We start from the raw sequence: 19,820 nt of genomic DNA, 5'->3' as shown, positions 1-19,820 counted from the left end.
TGACTGTGGAGTCATCTATTTGCCTTTTCAACTCTTTTAAAGTCTGATTTTTGTATTTTGGGGCTCTTTCATTGGGCCCATAGATATTTATTATGGTTATATCTTCTTGTTCAGTTTATGCTTTAATCATTATATAATGTCCTTCCTTGTCTCGTATGGTGGTTTTTATCTTAAAGTCAATGTGATCAGAAATTAATATTGCCACTCCTGCTCTCTTACAGTTGCCATTTGCTTGATATATCTTTTATCAACCTTTGAGTTTTAGTTTATTTTTGTCTTTGTCTCTAAAGTGTGTCTCTTGTAGACAGTACATTGATAGGTTTTGTTTTCTTATCCAATCTGCAACTCTCCATCTCTTGAGTGGTGTATTTAATCCATAAACATTCAATGTAATTATTGACAAGGATTAATTGGTTGCTGTCATTTTGCTTTTTTTTTTTTTTCATGGTATCCCTGGTTTCTTTGTTCCACATTATCTCCTGTGCTGAGCTCATTATGTTTATGAATCGTGTTATCATTTCCTTTGTTGCTGTTATTTTAGTATTTGCTGAATATTTGTGCTTGTTCTCTTTTATATTATGATGCGAAGGTTTATCATATTTCTTTGAGGTTACCCTGAGATTAGATCAGTCCATTCTATCTTGCAACTCTCTTGACTTCCTCAACATTTAGAAGTTCTGTAACTACATAGTAATTTCCCTCTTTTTAGTTTGTTGTTCTCCTCACTTGCCAATTGATGTCTCTGGTTCCCTGTTTACAATCTTGTAGGCTTATTTTACTTAGGATATGTCCACAGCTGTGGTTTCTGGGTCATGTCATCTTGTGTATTAGTGGTTGGTTGTTATTTGCTATTTTTGGTTCTCTGTTCAAATGACTCCCTTTAGTATTTCTTGTAAGGTTGGTCTGGTTTTAACAAATTCCCTTCGTTTCTGCTTCTCTGGAAATCTCCTAATTTCATCATCATATTTGAGGGACAGTTTTGCTGGGTATATAATTCTTGTTAGAAGCTCTGGTAGCATAGTGCCAAAAGCACTTGACTGCTAACCAGAAGGCTGGCGGTTCAAACCCACCAGCCACTCCTCAGAAGTAAGATAGGGCAATCTACTTCTGTAGTGATACTGCCTCAGAAACCCAAGGAGGGGTTGCTATGAGTCAGGTCTGACTTGACGGCACATAACAACAACATATAATTCTTGGTTGAAAATTTTTCTCTTTCAGGGTTTTATATATACCGTCCCATTGTCTTCTCCTTGCATGGTTTCTGCTGAGAAATCAGAGCTTATTCTTACTGGTTGTCCTTTGTAAGTCACTTTTTGTTTTTCCCATACAGCTTTTCAGGATTCTTTCTTTGTCTTTGGTTTTGATGAGTTTGATGATGATATATGTCTTGGTGATTTTCTTTTGGAGTCTATCCTATTTGGGGTTTGTTGGACTTTCTGAATGGATATATTCTCATCTTTCATGATATCAGGGAAATTCTCCTCCAACAAATCTTAGACATTTTTTTCAGTGGTTTTATTTTTCTCTTCCTGTTCTGGAATTCCAATGACACCTAGGTTATTCCTTTTGATGGTATCCCACATGAACCTTAGGCTTTCTTCATTTTGTTTTGATCTTTTTTTCTGATTGAGCCCTTTCCAAAGAAGTATTCAGGTATTTGTCTTCAATCTCATTAATTCTGTCTTCCATTGCATCAATTCTACTCCTTTGCCTTTTCGGTGTGTTATCTATTTTTGACAATTTAGTATTAATCTTCTGGATTTCTATATGTAGATTTAGAATCATTTCTAATTTTTAATTTATTTTGTCATTTTGTTCTTGTATTTTCTTCCAAAATTCTTCTAGGGTTTTGTCTGTGTTTCCCGTGGTCTGTCTCTCAGTCCTTTGAAGATACCTAAATATAATTCTTTTGAATTCCTTATCAGAGAGTTCCAATGCTGTTTCTTCCTCAGGGATGTGTCTGGGTCTGTTCTCCCTTTTTTCTACCACTTTATCTTGATTCTTTGTGTGGACCTAGATGGTCTGTTGTCTTTGAGACATTGTGACATTGTTGTATTTAGATCTCTGTTAACTGTTTGTGAAGAGCAGCCAGGGGTGAATCAGGCTTTTCTTGGTGGTTGTTTATTGTTGGACCGCTGGTAGAGAAGGAAGTGGTGTCTCTCACTCAGTAAGTGAAGCTGCAAGAGGTGTGGGTGCAGTTGTGTCATATGGTGACTATTGCTGTCTTCCACTCAGTTAGCAAAAATAACAATTGAATAACCATCAAAAAAGTAAAAGCACATGGACAAAAAAATACACCATTTAATCAGACAGGAACAGTACCCAAAAAAAGAAAAAAGGGAAAAAGAATAAAATAAAATAAAATAAAACTCTGCGATATCTAGGGAGAGGGCAATAAGAGAAAAAAGGTAGAGTAGGGGAATAATGAAGAAAAAAATGGGAAAAATGCAAAAAGAAAAACATGGAACAGGGTTAACTATGAGAAAGAAAAAAAAATTGCAACCAAGAACAGGGAAAAGAAAAAAAGCTGAAAACTAGAACCTGGGAGGGGAAGAATAAAGAGTAATAGTAAAAAGGACAAAAGTAATAATAGTAGTAGTAGCTTTAAAATGGACAAAAACAAACAAATGGGAAAACAGAAAACAAAAAAAAAAAAATCGGGGCAGGGTGGGGCAGGGTCCCCAGGCTCTGTCCAAGCACACAGACTGGGATGGAATTCTCAAGAGTTCTTTTACAGCAGGTTTTCCCAGCGTAATGCATCATCTGATATAGTGGCTGCTGCTTCCTTGGATGATCGTGAATCCAAGTAAAATGAAAGCTCTGACAACTTCAATCTTTTCTCCATTTATCATGATGTTGCTTATCGGTCCAGATGTGAGTTTTGTTTTCACATGGAGGTGTAATCCATACCGGGGAGCTCTGGTGGCATAGTGTCTAAGGCACTTGACTTCTAACCAGAAGGTTGGTGGTTCAAACCCACCAGCCAGCCACTCCTTGGAAGGAAGGCTGGGCAATCTAGTTCTGTAGTGATACCTCCTTGGAAACTCAAGGAGGGGTCACTATGAATTGCAATTGACTTGACAGCAGTGAGTTTGTTTTTTTTGTTTGTTTAATCCATTTCGGAGACTGTAGTCTTTGGTGTTCATCATCAGTAAGTGCTTCAAGTACTCTTTGCTGTCAGCAAGCAAGATGGTGTCATCTATATATCACAGGTTGTTAATGAGTCTTCCTTCAATTCTCATGCCACATTTTTCTTCACACAGTCCAGCTTCTTGGATTATTTGCTCAGTATACATATTGAATAAGTACTGTGAAAAGATACAACCCTGACACACATCCTTCCTGATTTTAAACCCATCTTAATTGGTGGCAATTTCACCCTTCCAGCTATCCAATCCAAATGCCCTTGAATCATCCATGACTTTTACATTTCTTTCAACCCCCACATTCAATTCAACAGTAAATCCTGTTGGCTCTATCATCAAAATATTTTAGACTCTAACTCCTCTCACTACCATGTCAGCTTTAAGTTACCATCCTCTTTTGCCTGGAGAACTGAAATAGCCTAACTGATGTCCACTTCTATCATTATCTCCCTAAAAGCTTTTCTCAGCCTGCATGATCATGAAAGGCAGAGTGTGTTACTTCTTTCTTCAGAACTCTGTAGTAACTCCCTAAAGAGAAAGAACTAACCGCATGTCTTAATTCTTTCTCCATGGGGACATAACCTCAGGTTATCTTCTAATAACATGGTTTCCTTGGAAAAGTTCTATGTTAAGAAAAATATTGAAGGTCAGCACTTTTATTTTAAAAAAATAATAATAAGTTGGCATTATGGATTGAATTGTATCCCCCTAAAATTTGTGTCAACATGGCTAGGCCATGATTCTTAGTACTATGTAATTACCCTCCATTTTGTGATCTGATGTAATTACCTCATGTGTTGTAAATCCTCACCTCTATGATGTTAACAAGGCAGGATGCAATCTACAGGACTAATTTGCATCTTTTAGTCAATCTCTTTGAATGATAAAAGGGATTAAACAAGCTAGCAGAGATGAGAGAGACCTACTACCACTGAGAAAGGAGAACCAGGAGCAGAGTGCATCCTTTGGACCCAGGGTCCCTGCACTGGGAGCCTCCTTGTCTCAGGGGAAGATTGATGCCAAGACACGTGGAGATCTCTAAGGATAGCTGGGTCCACAGATGTTGAAAGCAGGCAAGGATTTTCCTCCAGAACTGACAGACAGAAAGCCTTGCCACAGAACCAGAGCTCTAAATTCGGACTTCTAGCCTCTAAACTATGCAACAATAAATTTCTGTTTGTTAAAGCCATCCACTTGCGGTTATTTCCATTATAGCAGCACTAAATAACTAAGACAACTTGGAAACTGTATCTGGTCCAGGAGGACTATAAGTGGACTCCAAAGGCTCTGAGGGTATACATAGCCTGGACCTAAAAACATCTGAGAAATATAGGCCTCAAAATTTCTGTGTGATGTCTGTCTTAACTTAGAATGAGCCTGTAGGGCTTTTATATGACATAATTTCTGCTGCATGTGAGACATCCCTAGCTAGGGCAGTCCATACCCACACCTGTGATCTTACTACCTACAAGGGCATATGCCAACTATGGGGCTGGAAAGTAGCCCTGGACTTTTAAGAGGTCTGCCAAAAAAATGTATTTGAAGCTGCCATGCTGACACATAATGTTTCCTGTCTTGTATCCTTCTACAAAGCTAATTAAATCTAGTGCCAGGTTTCAGTCTATTGTGTCCTCTCAGTGTGCATGTCAATGAAAAACCAAGATCCTGCTCCTGATGACCGTGCTTAGAGGGCACTGCACATTCCCTCACATTCCATTTCAAGAGTCAAAATCAAGTCTCAGAGCCCTACATTATCCTTCCTCTGACCTTGTCTCCCACTAATCTGTCCTTATACTACTCCAGTCATACTGGCCCCTTGCTTCCTTTGCAGTTCTTTGAACACACAAGACTTCTGTGAGGGCCTTTACATTGGCTCCTCCCTCTGGCTAAAAGTGGCCTAAGCCAGATACCCACTTAATTAACACCCTCATTTCAACTCTTTGCTCACTACCTACCCCAACCACTCTATGAAAAATTGTAACTGCCATGTCCCCCATTCCTAATCTCCCAAACTCTGCATGCCTTTTTCTTTTCTCAAAGTATGTACCACTTTCATTTTCTAACATTGGATATGATTTACCATGCCTACTATTAATTGGCTATCTTTCCTCCACTTTGGTAAGTTCTTCAAAAGTAATAATCTTTGTTTTATTTACTGATATCCCAAATATCCTGAATAGTGCCTGATACATAGTGGGTGCTTAACAAAATTTGTTAAATGAATAAACATACTGAAAAACCAAACCAAATCAAACCAACAGAAAAACTTTCCCCTTTTGGGGGCTAGAAGTTCCTCTATAATTACATATTCCTATGAATACCAGGGAAGCTCTGGTAGCATAGTGGCTAAGGCACTTGACTGCTAACCAGAAGCCTGGCGGTTCAAACCCACCAGCCCCTCCTTAGAAGGAAGATGGGGCAATCTACTTCCGTGGTGATACTGCCTCGGAATCCCAAGGAGGGGTCACTATGAGTCGGACCCTACTCGATGGCACATAACAACAACACAACAACATGAACACCAGAGAGCCGTACTACAACGTAGTTTAATGGTACATTCCTTCATGAAGACATTTTTAAGGAGAAGATAACAACAACAAACAAACAAATAAATAAATAGAGTGGTGAGCATAACATTGGGGTGGAAATCAAGCAGAATCCTTTTCTGGTTTACCAGGTACCAGAGTAAGGACCCTGGGAAAGACATGACACACTCTTGAAAACCTCTGTTCATAACATCTTAATTATACAGTACCCATATTTTACGTAGAAAAACACTTAAAAATATTTTCAAAGCTGACAGAGAAAACACTTTTTTAAGAAACTTCCACCTGGATGAGTTTCTATTAAAAAGGAATCGGTAAAAACTGCCTAAAAATGTTAAACAAAATAGTACAACAGGTAACATTTTATTAACTCAAAGACTGTTTTCTTTTATTTGGAGAAAGGGTTGGGATGAAAAAAGCTTTCTTAATATTTGTCAAGATCAACCTTTACCCAGGCCAGGGGCTACAGAGAAGGAACATATTAAACAAATTCCATCTTTCTTCAAGAACTCAAAAGTATTATCAAATCCTGTATCCTGATATAAAGTGTATGTAGCTCCTTATCTATATCTTCAAACTAAAGTGTCTATATTTAAACTTTAGACCCATTCCTCTTAACATTGAAACACTGAACCCAGAAAGATGCTTGGAGAAATAAGTATTTTATTTCTGTAAAATGCAACATTATACCTAACTCTTAACAAAAAGTTACAACATGAATTAGAGAAGACTTTTGACCAAAAAAGCAGAAACATGAAAGAACAGTGAAGCTCACCATCAGGTAGTTTCCTGTCTCATGTGCAACACCCCCTCACCAAAATAAAGCTAATACCTTGTGAATTTCTGAGTTGGATTGAAAAAAACAAAATAATTTTAACTTATTATAAGTAATGCAATCACTACACAATCAATGTATCCTATTTCAGGTGTTTCTTTTTTCTTTATTTTTTAAAATTAGTAAACATTTCTCAGGGAGCTCTGGTAGTATAGTGCCTAAAGCACCTGTCAACCAGAAGGCTGGCGGTTCAAACCCACCAGCCACTCCTCAGAAGGAAGGTTGGGCAATCTACTTTGGTGGTGATACTGCCTCCGAAACCCAAGAAGGGGTTGCTATGAGTCGGGGCCGACTCATAACAACACAACAAATATTTCTAAAGACTTGATTTAAGGTTCTCTCTTCTCATTTCATACTTTCTTTTTAAATGTCTCATCCATAAGCATAGTTTCAAATACATCTATATACAACTTATGTACAAATTACTATCTTCAGTTTAGACTTCCTCTTGAGTTCTAGACAATAATATCCAATTGTCTGATTGACATCTCTCTTAGATATCTCAAAGCTGTTTCAAATTCAACATATGCAAAACCACACTCAGGATCTACTCTTCCCCCACAAATCCTCAACCTAGTACTTTTCCAAAATTCCTATGTTGCTTAATAACGTCCTGCTTCCCCACCTCCTATATACTATGTATTTCTGTGTTCTAATAATGCCTTTACCTTATAAATATCTCTCAAATCTGTCCCTGTCTCTTTTCTATCTCAGTCACTCTAAGTTCATTCAAGGTATCATCAGTTCTCATGTAGATCACTGCAATGTTTCTTTATTGGTCTCCCTCCATCTATTCTTGCTACAGCCCTATTCTCCTAAGCCATTTTCCCACACTGTAAACAGAAGAATATTTTCAAAAAGCAGATCAGATCATGTCACTCCTCTACTTAAAAAACTTTAGTGGTGTTTAATGGTATTCCATTGTTCTTAGTATAAAGTCAAAATCATTTGTAGACTGTAGATGGTCTGGTGCAACATATGTTTCTACAGCTTTATCTTACATCATACTCCCCTTGTTCTTCTTGCTCCAGTAACATTAACCTTTATTCAGTCCCTTCTTTGCATCATGCTTCCTCCTGCCACAGGGCCTCTGCAGATGCTCTTATCTCAGCCTAGAATACTTTTCTCTCTCAATTCTCCTATTAATTCCTATTCATCCTTTAGATCTTAGCTCATTCATCACTTCTTCAAGATAGACTTTCAAATCTACTTGGCAAGATGAAACACCCCTATAATATGCTTGTTCTCCTGGCATCATGTTCCTTTATTAAGTAGCTCTTAATTCATTTGTGATTTTTTTCATTTATATATGCGATTCTCAAGTTAACCTTAATTAGATCTTAAGTTCCATAAGTACGGGGGCCATAGATGTTTCTGTTCAGTTAATAGAGGTTTCTGTCCATGCTTAGAAAGAACAGGCACTTATTAAAATGTTTTTATAGTATCTGCTCTATTATATTCTAACAGCAAAAGATAAAAGAATGCCATTGATATTTTGTGCATTCATCAATGCATTTATTTTTCATACCTTGTCTTTTATAACTTAACCTACAAGGAGAAGACAGGAAAGCAAATACATAAAGTTGGTCATCAAGAGGCAAAAGTTTCTGTATTCATTGCTTGAAATAAAAATTGAACCACTTTGCCTTTGTTCCTACATACTCACAGCAGGTTCAAATCTATATATTTAAAGAACTCAGATAGTATCTAATTACATACAGGCTCAGAAGATATTCTTGGCAAGGTTTACATAGATCTAACTGTTTCAAAGCAGAAGCTGTGCTGAGAAATGTAAAACACTTCCAGAAATTTAACTGGCTTCATTGACATGCATTCTTCTAGTGAAGCAGAATATGAGTTAGAAAATTAATGGGTGTGTGTGTGTTACTAGAAATACAGCAGTCGTGTTTAAAATAGATTGGCCAAAGTTTCACTGTTATTACAAAAATCAATAATGTTTATACTACTCAGAGAGTGATATGGCTCTTTGAGTTCTGTGAATGTTTACTCATTACTGAGAATAATACATTTTAATCTGATTCTTATACAAACTTGATTAAATGGAATCTTATTTACAAAACAAAGAAAATATTCTTTCTTACTACTAAACAGTAAGTTAAGGATAAATAATATAAAATATATTTTCTTTAAGACTAAGGTATACATATATAACAATCTTTCCCAGATAGTTTAAATGAATATAAGGAAAATACATATAGTATTTAGAGATTTTTCTCCACCTTATATATTTTTTTCATCTACTAAGGAAGGAAGATTGGGCAATCCTACTTCTGTAGTGATACTGCCTCGGAAACCCAAGGAGGGGTCGCTATGAGTCGGGTCCGACTTGACGGCATGTAACAACAATAACAACAACTGAAATAACAGTGTAAACAAATTTGACATTGGAAATACCCAGAACAATGCAATATTAAACCACATATGTTGTTGTTGTTATGTGCCGTCGAGTCAGACTCGACTCATAGCGACCTCTCCTTGGGTTTCCGAGGCAGTATAACTACGGAAGTAGACTGCCCCATCTTCCTTCCGAGGAGTGGCTGGTGGGTTTGAACCACCAGCCTTCTGGTTAGCAGTCAAGTGCCTTAGGCACTATAACCACATATAATAAAGTCTAAATTATTACTTAAAATATTAATATTTTAGATAAAAGAAAAATAGGAAACAAGAAATATTAACTAGAAGAAATTATTTCACTCTCTTTAACCTAGAATCCAGATGTATATCATTTTTCTTTATCTATCTAATTTTAAGCATTAATGCATCATGGACAGATTACTTCTAATATTAAAATTCTGATTGAAAGCAAGCTACTTGAAATGATTTCCAAATAAAAATAAAAATTGCAAAATCTGAAAATTACTTTCATACCTGAAGAAGAACTAAAAGTGAACCCTGTATAATAACTCTTCTCAAATTATTTAATAATTAAAATAATCTAGAACGTATCAATCAAAAGATAAATACAGTTTTACAAATAAAATCAGTGCTTTATACCACTGAAAAGATTAAATTTCAATGTTCTTTTGCTCTACAGCAAATGGACAGTTGGGAAATGCTGAGGTTCAAAACAAGGCTGAAGACCCAAAGGGAAATAAAGATGTCATTAAAAAACCAAGAAAGATCATGTGACTCTCCCTCCCTCCCTTTATGAGAAGTAAAAACTGCAGAAGGTCATTTGAGCTACTTATTACACAGTATAATACTTACAAAAAGACAATTTTTAGAAAATGAAATGTCGTATGTTTTAAAAATCCTGTCATTCCTAAGGCGATCTGGCTATTGTCACACAGGACTGATTTACAGCAGGGACCTCTTTAAAGCTAAATTTAAATATTATTTCTACATTAGAGATAAAGTAAGATATAACTACAAAAGTCCACAGATTTTCAAAATGAAAACTAATCATATAATGAAACAAAAGAGCTAACTTTAAAAATCCAACAGAGTATAAAATGCATTAAGTTAAAAAATAATGACGAAAAAGTTCATGCTCTTTTACCAAAAAAGCACTAATTAGTAGAATTATTATTTTTTTAAACAATTATGAACAACTTCAGAATCTAAGAATAAAGAATGTTTATCTCCCATGCATTTAAATAATATTAAATATGAGATCTGTGTTCTTATCATCAAATCTTATCATGAACATCTGTCTTTACAAAAGTGTTAGGTCTTCAAGGATCATGAAAGAGTTCAAATTCTTCCTGCGTACAGTGTAAACTTACAAATTACACTCAGATGTTCATAAGACCACCAAACAAGGGAGAATTAATAGGCTAAATAGAGGCACAGCCTTCAACTTAATTTGATACTTACCAATAATCCACAGGATAAGAAGATAGTCTATTCTTTCAAGGGCCGGCCCCATTGTGTTTTTTTTATCCTCATTGTAGACAAGAGAGTATAGGTTTAGTAGCAGCAGGAATGTGAAATATGATGCTCCATGAATAATAAACTTCATAAAAGGTGTGTGAATGATTCTACCAAACTGAGATCTGGGAGCTATCAAATAACAAAGTGACAAAAGTGGCCAAAAGATGCCAACTGTCAAAACAGTCATTATCTTCTTACAGGTGGGCTTACGTCGGTAACCTGACATTTGTCCAAACCAAACAGTGTTCAGGAACTGCTGGCAGTTAGACTGGGAGACAAACTGAAAAGGACACACACACACACACACACAAATGCAAAATAAAAGCTTTAAAGATTAAGTAATAAAACCATTATTTAGTTGACAAAGTTTAAAAATCAATTCTATACATTCAATCTACTACTTTTTTAAATTCCTTACAAATGATAAAATCAAAGAGAGTAGAGGTTAAGAGCATAGACTCTGGAGCCAGTATACCAAAGCTCAAATTCAGGCTGTGTGCTTACTAAATGACCTCGAGCAAGCTTTTAACCCTCTCAGACTCAATTCCACATCTACAAAATGAGGATGATAACAGTACCTACTCATAAAGTTGTTGTGTGGACTAAATGTAAGATTTTGGAATAGCTCCTGGTATATAGCATGCCCTATACAAGTGTTAACTATTATTATTAATAGTCTATTTAGCCATTTCATCACATTCAATTTATAAAAGTTTTACACTACATGAAATTTCAAAGTTAACAAGCACAATCCACAAAAAAAAGACACCACTCTTAACTGAGGTCATTTAAGATATTTATTATATGGCATAATACTTTTTTTAAAAAAAAACAACTTACTAATTAATTCTTAAATATCTTTGGTCTAGAGAAACTATTGATTTTAGTTAGAACTATTAATCAAGAAAACAAAATGTTCAGATAGGAAAACAACCAAAGTCTAAATAGTAGATGTGTTCATGCAAAACACTGAGGATTTCTTAAATGTATTAAAGGTATGCCTGAACCTTCTTAAAATTGAGTTTTGACAAAAAAGAAAGACAAAAGAGAAATATATTCCCAAATAAGAGGGAAATTCTAGATCAACTACAGGAATTAATTTACCAGAGTATACAAAGCTCTTTATAAATTTCAGAGGCAAAATTTTCCCTTATAATGCAAATGTGACTTATAACTTAAGGGTCTTGATAACTCTGGATACAGTATTATTAATTAGATTTGAAATTACCAAAGTAAAGGATAAGTAGATCATTATGAATTTTATGAATAATCATAAAATTATTCAGCTAATCCAAGATAATTTTGGACAATTTTCTCTTTTAAAAAAGATTATAAGATAGAATATAATTTGTGGAATATGACACTGTAGTAGAAAAAATACTACCTGCATAGATTTTATTTTGTTGTTTATTGTGCTTACCAAGGAATTTCCTAATATACTGTATTTACTTTTAAGTCTATTTCATTCTTTATTCTTCTGCTTAGATTTCAGTATTCTTAGGAAATCTTAATCTGTGCCTCAAGGTGAAATACCTGGGAGAGAAATAGCATTTCTTCCTACCAAGTACCCAGTTTAGTAGAATCCCAAATTTAGTGTCTCCCATCCCTCAAGTATGAAAGCAATCTTAGGGTGATTGCTATTCCTGCCATCCTTTTATATAATGATGATTTAATTAACAGTAATGTTAAATATGGTGCTCTGGTGACATAGTGCCTAAGGCATTTGACTGCTAACCAGAAGGTTGGTGGTTCAAACCCACCAGCCAGCCACTCTGTGGAAGGAAGACTGGGTAATCTACTTCTGTAAAGATTTACCACCTTGAAAACCCAAAGGGGGTTTTCTGTGAGTTGGAATTCACTATGAGTTGGAATTGACTTGCTGGCAGTGAGTTTCTTTTGTCTTTTAATGTTAAATGTATATTTGGAAGACCAAAGTTTTGACTGGAAATATTCTAAGTCTGTCATGGTTTTAAAATGTGGCCAAGAATTCTTTGACATTCCTCCCATCCAGAGGTGGGGTAAATGTTCATTTTCTTTTAATATTATCATAGGCTTGTGATTGCTTTAACCTATAGATATGGGAGGATGCTATCTAATTTCTAAAGTTAGTTCTTAAAAATGGCAAGCAGTGTTCACTGGAACACTGCTCTTGTAGCCATGAGCTGTCATGTAAAAAAAGTCATACTACCCTGAAGCCAACATGCTGTGAGGAAACCCAAGCTACATAAGAAAAGCCACATATAGGCACTCCAGTCAATAATCCCAGGCATCAGACAGGTGAGGGAAGAGGCCTCTAGCTGATTACAATCCCAAGTCCTGTGGTTATCTCCAACTGACACCTCAGACATGGTGATGCAGGGAGTCCTTCAATAGGGAATGGTCTCTTAGATTTTCTTCCCTAATCAAGATAATCCTGATAATTTCCATATTTCTCTTAGGGTCTCTTCTAATCATTTAAGTTGACTGTGTACCTTGTATCCCTTTATTCTATCATCTTTCTACTATTTTATGTCCATTTTGGTTGTAGAACATAGAAATAAATCTGTTCTAAGATCAAGTCAAAATGTGTAATTAAAAGAAGATTAAGGGATAAGGGATCCTATATTCTCTGTTTCTACTTAGAGTATTTCTTTTTAATCCACACAGGTGTGTTGTTGACTTACAATCTTATATCCACAGAGATCTAAATTCATGTACTTAATTTTTTTCCTATAAATGTTCTATTTCAAGAAAGAACCCTGGAATATTATGAAAAGTATAGGATTTAAAGCCAGAGATCTGGATAAACCATATATTGGCTAGGTAATCTTTGAATTTGACCTTAAATTTCCTGTATCAATTTCCTCAAATTGAGTCTCAAATTATCAACCGAGACCAAAAGTCCTATATCTTGCCTTCTACCATTACCTATTTAGAGACCCATTTTTATGTTAATATAAATTTGATAATCAAGCTTTACCTCAACATCTATGTTAATATTGGAAATGATAGGTCTTAGAAGGAATTCTTCAAAAGCAACATTTATTCAATATCCCATACTATTAACTAGAGATTCTCATCTACCTATAAATATTCATGTTTAGCAAATTATCTCAAAAAGTTAAATCTAAAGTGCATATTTCCTTCCTCAAGTTCCAGAATCATGTATGTGTATGTATCGGGAGTAGAAATGGGTATTTCCCTAAATAGGAAGGGATGATGCCAGACAACCAGATTCAGATTAGTTATATCATGTGCCTCTCCAACTTTGGGTTTCACAAAGAATTAACAAATAAGAAGAATTAGGAGATATAATATTGAATATTTTTAAATAGAAAGGAACTGTTACTATGGAAAGAATTGTTGATAACCAGCTCAAGAAAACAAATCCATGACAGCAAAACACAAGATGGAAATTTCATTATAAAGGCACTTGCTACACAGGTTCTTACCTGTGTAGCTACTATTTAGCAAAAACAAATATTAATTTTTAGAAATAATAGCAACTATCATTTATTGACTACTTGCCTAATGCTAGCACTTACTTTGCTAAATCCTTTAAATATATTAATTCATTCTTAAAATGAAAACTCAGATAGATTCAATAACTTTCCCAAGGACACAGAGATTGTAGGAAGCTGAACTAGGATCTCAACTCCTGTCACTCCAAAGCCTTTGCTCTGAGCCACTAGACTACTGTGGAGGAAAGAATTAAAACCTATTACAGAAAACCTCATACCTCCTTTTGGTTATATTTTATAGCAAGTTTTAGACGACTTAAATTCATTCTTTCTTCTAGTAATCCCCTTTTGTCAAGTGGCTCATCACTAGATGTATGGTTTAGGATCACTTCCAATTCACGTGAATTCCGGGCTTGGGCAAGCAAATCTTTAGCAAACATTTTACATTGCCGAGCTAGTTCCTCATAATCATTCCTACAAAATGCAACAGTCTATTATTAGAAATGTCACCACCATCTTTAGGTTAAGCTGTATTCATAGAAATTTTTACTCAGTAACATTTTAACTCTGACTGTGCTCTACAAACTCTAAAGTCATTTTGGGCTTACATAGTCAAAGAAACCTACTGGTACATTAACTTCTCCACAGCTTTGAGGAAAACTGTAACATAGTGATGTTCCCTGTGCTCATACTAATCTTGGATAAATACAGTTTTCCATTATATACACTGAAACTCTTATAAATTCTGATAGTATTTGTCAATCAGTTCTCTTAGCTCATTTGCTCTTATCTTCTGTAAGTTTTGTCTGAAGGCGCTCTGGTGGCATAGTGCCTAAGGCATTTGACTGCTAACCAGAAGGCTGGCAGTTAAGATCCACCAGCCATTCCTTAAAAGGAAGGCTGGGCAATCTATTTCCATAGAGATACCACCTCGGAAACCCAAAAGGGGTCACTACAAGTTGGATCCAACTGGATGGCAGTGAGTTTGGGTTTTTGTTTTGTTTTGTTTTTCTTTTATATTATTCATCTAAACAATAAGATATTTTAATGCTATCCAGGAAAGGCTACTATATATTTTTAAATAGGAATTTTTTTCAGTAATAGTCTACAACATGTTCATGAAGCTTCTGATACTAAAACCATATTCTGATAAATTTTTAAGTACTTAGCTGAATGAAATGCAGGCTAGAAAGAAAGAAACTAAAACAAGCCTAGTAAGAACTCTCTTTCAGAATTCTATTGCTCCAATTTTAGGATTCATGCCTGCTAAAGGCACACCTAAATTAATTTGTGAGAAACAAAGAAGTTATCGTTCATAATCCTTTTTGAAAATATCAATTACATTAACTTATGTTTGAGTTTAGTAACAACTTAAGAATACAGTTAGAAATAAGTAAGTATCAGTCATGGATTTGGGGCCAAACTGCAGAAAATAATGTTTTATTCAGTGTCTGTTGTTATTGCAAGAGAAAGGAGGGAAAAACAAGAAGATTCTCTACTGGTTAATCTTACTATGCAATGGGGCTTTTATAGACTCACTGGATAAAATCACAATTCAAAGAATAAGCATTTCTTTTCCTCCGAGGCTAACACTTTTCCCATTCATACTTTGTCATTTACTACCTAACCAAAGCAACCTGAGAAGAAGTTAGACTTCTTTTAACAAATAAAGTATTATTTACTTCTTAGTCTAGGAATCAAATTGCAGATGCAAACATTCATCAAAAATGTATGTTATTACAAAAATATCTCATCTCTAAATAAATATTTGATAGACTACTAGATGCAAAGGTAAAATTAACATATTTTATTCATCTACTTTACTTAATCTCTCATAGATTACTGGAAGACAAGTAAGTGATTGTACAATTTTGATAGAAATGTAATAGGCTAGAAGTTATATGTTCTAGTTCTAACTGCTATTATTTCCAGTTTTAACTCTATTTCTAATTCGATGCTGATGTTAGTTAGATATCTAAACTTTATGGATTTGTTTCCCTGTCTATAAAAACAATGGGTTTTATCCCTTCCAATTCTAACTACATTATTCTATGATTACATATAATAGTTACATCAAATCCTTCTCAGAAGGAGTTGAATGAATTTTGCCTTGTAAGGGAACTCATAACTCAAAAGTATGAGACTATAATAGGAAGTTCTTCATATTTGAAAAAGAATAATTTATTAACAGCCTTATGTGCTGTTAGACATTTTTTATGTGTTTATCAAAGTGAAATAGATACTTTATGTCACAAAGTCTAAACAAATTTTAATTTATCCAAATAAAACTATAGTAGTCACAAATGTAAAAAGCTATAAACAGGTATACTAAATCAAGAACATACTATGTACTGCTGTTCAGGCTAAAGAACACTGCTAACTTCCAATCGCCCTTCCAGTAGGTACAAGTATTAACTTGGCCAGTCTTGTCAAGTCACTGGAGGGGTACCATGCAAAGCACGGGGCTCCAGTAGGACCTGGACATGAAAGGAAATGTGGGAACAGAATAAACCCCCCTAGAAACCTTGCAGTAGGGGCCAGTATCAATCTTGATCAACTCCTTTTTCAGAGGATATTGTCCTGTAAGGGAACATCTCAAAGCTTTTCCTCAATCCACTGAATGAAGTCTTCTAAGGATTTCAACATAAATAAATAAATAAATAAATAAATAAAGCTGCCTTTCTTTATTTCCTCCCTCCACACACAAACATACTTATCTCTCCTAGGAAAAATTGGAACTAAAAATTCTTTGGGTATCGAACACACCCAAAGATTTAAGAATTATGCTTAATCTTCATTTCAGAAGACTATATTAATTATTCTTGATCATCAGCATTTTATTTTTGTTTACGTGTATGTTCCTCCCACCAGGAAAATTTCACTAATGAGAGAAAAGGGACTATATTTCTGTGTGTGGAACATCCTGACATACAAAAGCATTCAATATGCTCTTGAAAGAGCTAAAGAATAATAATAGAATGATTATTAATCTGGAAATGAGAGGAGGTAGGAAAAAGAGGAGCAGTGGCAAGTAAGTTTACTCTTAACTTAGGCTACCACTTCTACTATCCTAGAATGCCCTTGGCAAAGTTGAAAACAGGAGGGATTAAGAGGAATGCAAAAGCAACCTAAGTAGCACCATACTGTCTCTTCCTTTGAGGAAGAAGGGAAAAAATTAAGCTATGGCAGCAAGGAGAAACAAGTTATAGTCAACTTGGATCAAATGTAAATAAACATAATTTATAAGTTGGCCTATGAAGAAATTCAGACTGCAAAGCTTCTCAAACAAAAAACATTATATAATTTACAGTTTCCATTCATTCCCACCTGAATTCCACTTCCACAAGGCTTAGTTCTTTTAAATCAGCACTAAGTTCAAATGCTCTCAGAATTGGATCCTCCTCTGTTAGCATTATTAGAGCTGGACTGGCCAAACAGCGATATATATCAAGGCGAAACCTGGATAAAATTTGATTCCGTAATTTAAGATAAATACGTTATACACATAGACTCGGTATTTTTAACCTATGATTTTCATAATTTTATACTTAAAGCCCTCGAAAGTTAAAAGACATTAAAACAACTATCATATACTTATTACAAGATCATATATGTTTAAAATAAAAAGAATTAAAAGTCAATTATTTTGAAATTTAAATACTGAAAAACTTTGTATCTATTGCTTTTAAGGAAATTGTTTTAGTGTTTCTTTTTATAGACTGGAAACTATTGTTCAAGCCAATTTAATTAAAATAAACTTCTATTCTTTAACCCAACATTATGGAGCTCTAGTGGTGTAGTGGTTAAGGCATTTAGCTGCCAAGCAAAAGTGTTGGTGGTTTGAACCTACCAGCCACTACACGAAAGAAAAATGAAGCAGTCTGCTTCCGTAATGACTACAGCCTTAGAAATCCAATGGGGGTTGCTATGAGTTGGAATCGACTTGATGGTAGTGAGTTTGGTTTTTGGTTTAACCCAACATTATTTTAAATGAAATATGCTAATAAGTAGTACAATTTTTATATTATGTGGATGATTAAGTTTTCCTTTCCTCAGTGATAGAGTGCTTTAACATGCTAGATATATACAACACATGATTCTTGCAACCAGGTTATGACTTTCAAAGATGTTTGAAGTCTTAAGGAGAAAATCATTCATTTATACATAATCTCCAGCTCTTAGAAAAGCACCTCCTTTGCCTCTGTAAATTAATGTTCATATTTTCAATACTTAAATAGGAAACACACCATAAAAGATTTTGCTATAATTTTTCAACTATAAATACATAAGTGTAATTCTTAATTTACAACTTTGCATATTTTCCTTTTAAATTCAATACATGCTTGCTACTGGGGTGGGGGGCCAGAAATAAAAGCAGTTTAAAAACATGACACTTCTCAATTCTCCTCCGCAAACCAATCAGACTTCTCAAAGATAGCCACTATTCAGAGATAGGCACCTATTCCACCTGCTATTTTTTATTCACACACAAACTCAATCAGATATAATATATAAAGGAAAAACTTGCTTTAAAAAAAAAAAGTAATGTATCATGAACCTCTTTCTTTTTCCATACACATAGATGGATCTCATTCTTTTCAAATGGTTTCTCATTTGACAGAGGTACATCAATTCTCCATTAATGACATGCAAGTCGTTTCTCATTTTTTGCTTCTATAAACAATGAAGGAAGACATTTTGAACATCTTTTAGTTCATATATTAACTACACACTTGGAACTACTGGGTAAAATGGCGTATGTGTTTTAAATCTCAGCAGATGTTCCCAAGTCATCAGTAATAAGGAAAGCTTATTTTCCCCCACATTTTCACTAACACTGAATATTACCATTTTTTTTTTAATCTTTGCCAACCCAATAGCTGAAAAATGAAAATTTATAATTGTTTTCATCTAAATTACTTTATAAGCTTAGGCATCTTTTAGAAGTATATTTACTGTCCATTTGTATTTCTTTCTCTGTAAACTACAGCTCATATTCTTTGATCAATTTTTTTTTTCTGATTGCTGATCTTTTCCTTATCGATTTGTAAGATCTCTTTGCATATCAAGGAAAGCAGATGTATTTCCAAGCAAAAGAGTTTCAAATACTTTTCCCTACTTTTTTGTTTATTTTTACTTTGTTAATAATGGACATTTTCTATAAGAAAAAATTTAATTTTTATTTCAACAAATTTACTGATAATATTCTTCATTTGGCTTTCAGGTATCATGTTAAAAAGTTGATCTCATAAAATACATTTTTTTCACTCTTAAATCTTTTAAAAAAAATTTTGCTAAAAACCCTGGTGGAACCACTGAGACTATGGCTCCTAGCTGCCCTTCAGATCTGGAATTGAACCCACACCTGTGGTTTCCAGCCAAACAAAAGACAGGCATATGAGTTGAACATTTACCTCAAGCAGATACACTCCTTGGAGAGAACAATCATGGGAGAAAGAAGGGCTGCTTAGGTATAGGGAGACATCTTAGGGGGCAGGAGTCCATGGAGGGATGGACACTGGGAAGATGTAACTATGGGGAGGAAGTGAGAGGGGAGCTGTTGCATTGTGGTAAACTGTGGTCAATGTCATGAGACAAAGTATATGTGAACTGCTGTATGGAAAGAAAATTTGCTCTGTAAACCTTCACCCAAATCACAATTTTTAAAAAAAAAGTGAAAAAAGAACTCAAAAAAATTTTTTTGCTAAAAGATAGATAAAATTTAACCATACTTACCATTTCTGAGTACATAATTCAGTGATGTTAAGTATATTCACAATGTTATGGACTCATCATGACTATTCCCAGATCGTTTTTATTATTCCAAACAAAAACTCTATACACATTAAGCAATAACTTTCCCTGACCCTTCTCCCCCTAGTCCCTGGTAACCTCCATTCTACTTTCTGTCTCTGAATTTGTCTATTCTAGATATATCACAGAATGCATCCCAGGGTGT

General features: G+C 34.7%; 1 protein-coding gene across 1 annotated transcript in view; it reads right to left on the bottom strand.

Annotated features, from left to right (window-relative positions):
* Positions 1 to 19,820, bottom strand: part of TRPC1 (transient receptor potential cation channel subfamily C member 1) — an 80,821-nt gene that overhangs the window by 26,166 nt on the left and 34,835 nt on the right. The window contains exons 5-7 of the mRNA XM_007952882.2: positions 17,189 to 17,320; positions 14,140 to 14,335; positions 10,365 to 10,701 (exon numbers count right to left, since the gene is read on the bottom strand). Coding sequence (XP_007951073.1) covers positions 10,365 to 10,701; positions 14,140 to 14,335; positions 17,189 to 17,320 — 665 coding nt within the window. The remainder of the gene's footprint in view (positions 1 to 10,364; positions 10,702 to 14,139; positions 14,336 to 17,188; positions 17,321 to 19,820) is intronic.

The sequence above is a fragment of the Orycteropus afer genome, unplaced genomic scaffold, assembly GCF_000298275.1.
Source record: "Orycteropus afer afer isolate SDZICR_OR568_19922 unplaced genomic scaffold, OryAfe1.0 scaffold00363, whole genome shotgun sequence".
Lineage (NCBI taxonomy): Eukaryota > Metazoa > Chordata > Mammalia > Tubulidentata > Orycteropodidae > Orycteropus > Orycteropus afer.
The sequence above is the reverse complement of the archived record's forward strand: the minus strand, read 5'-3'. Positions and strand labels throughout refer to the sequence as shown.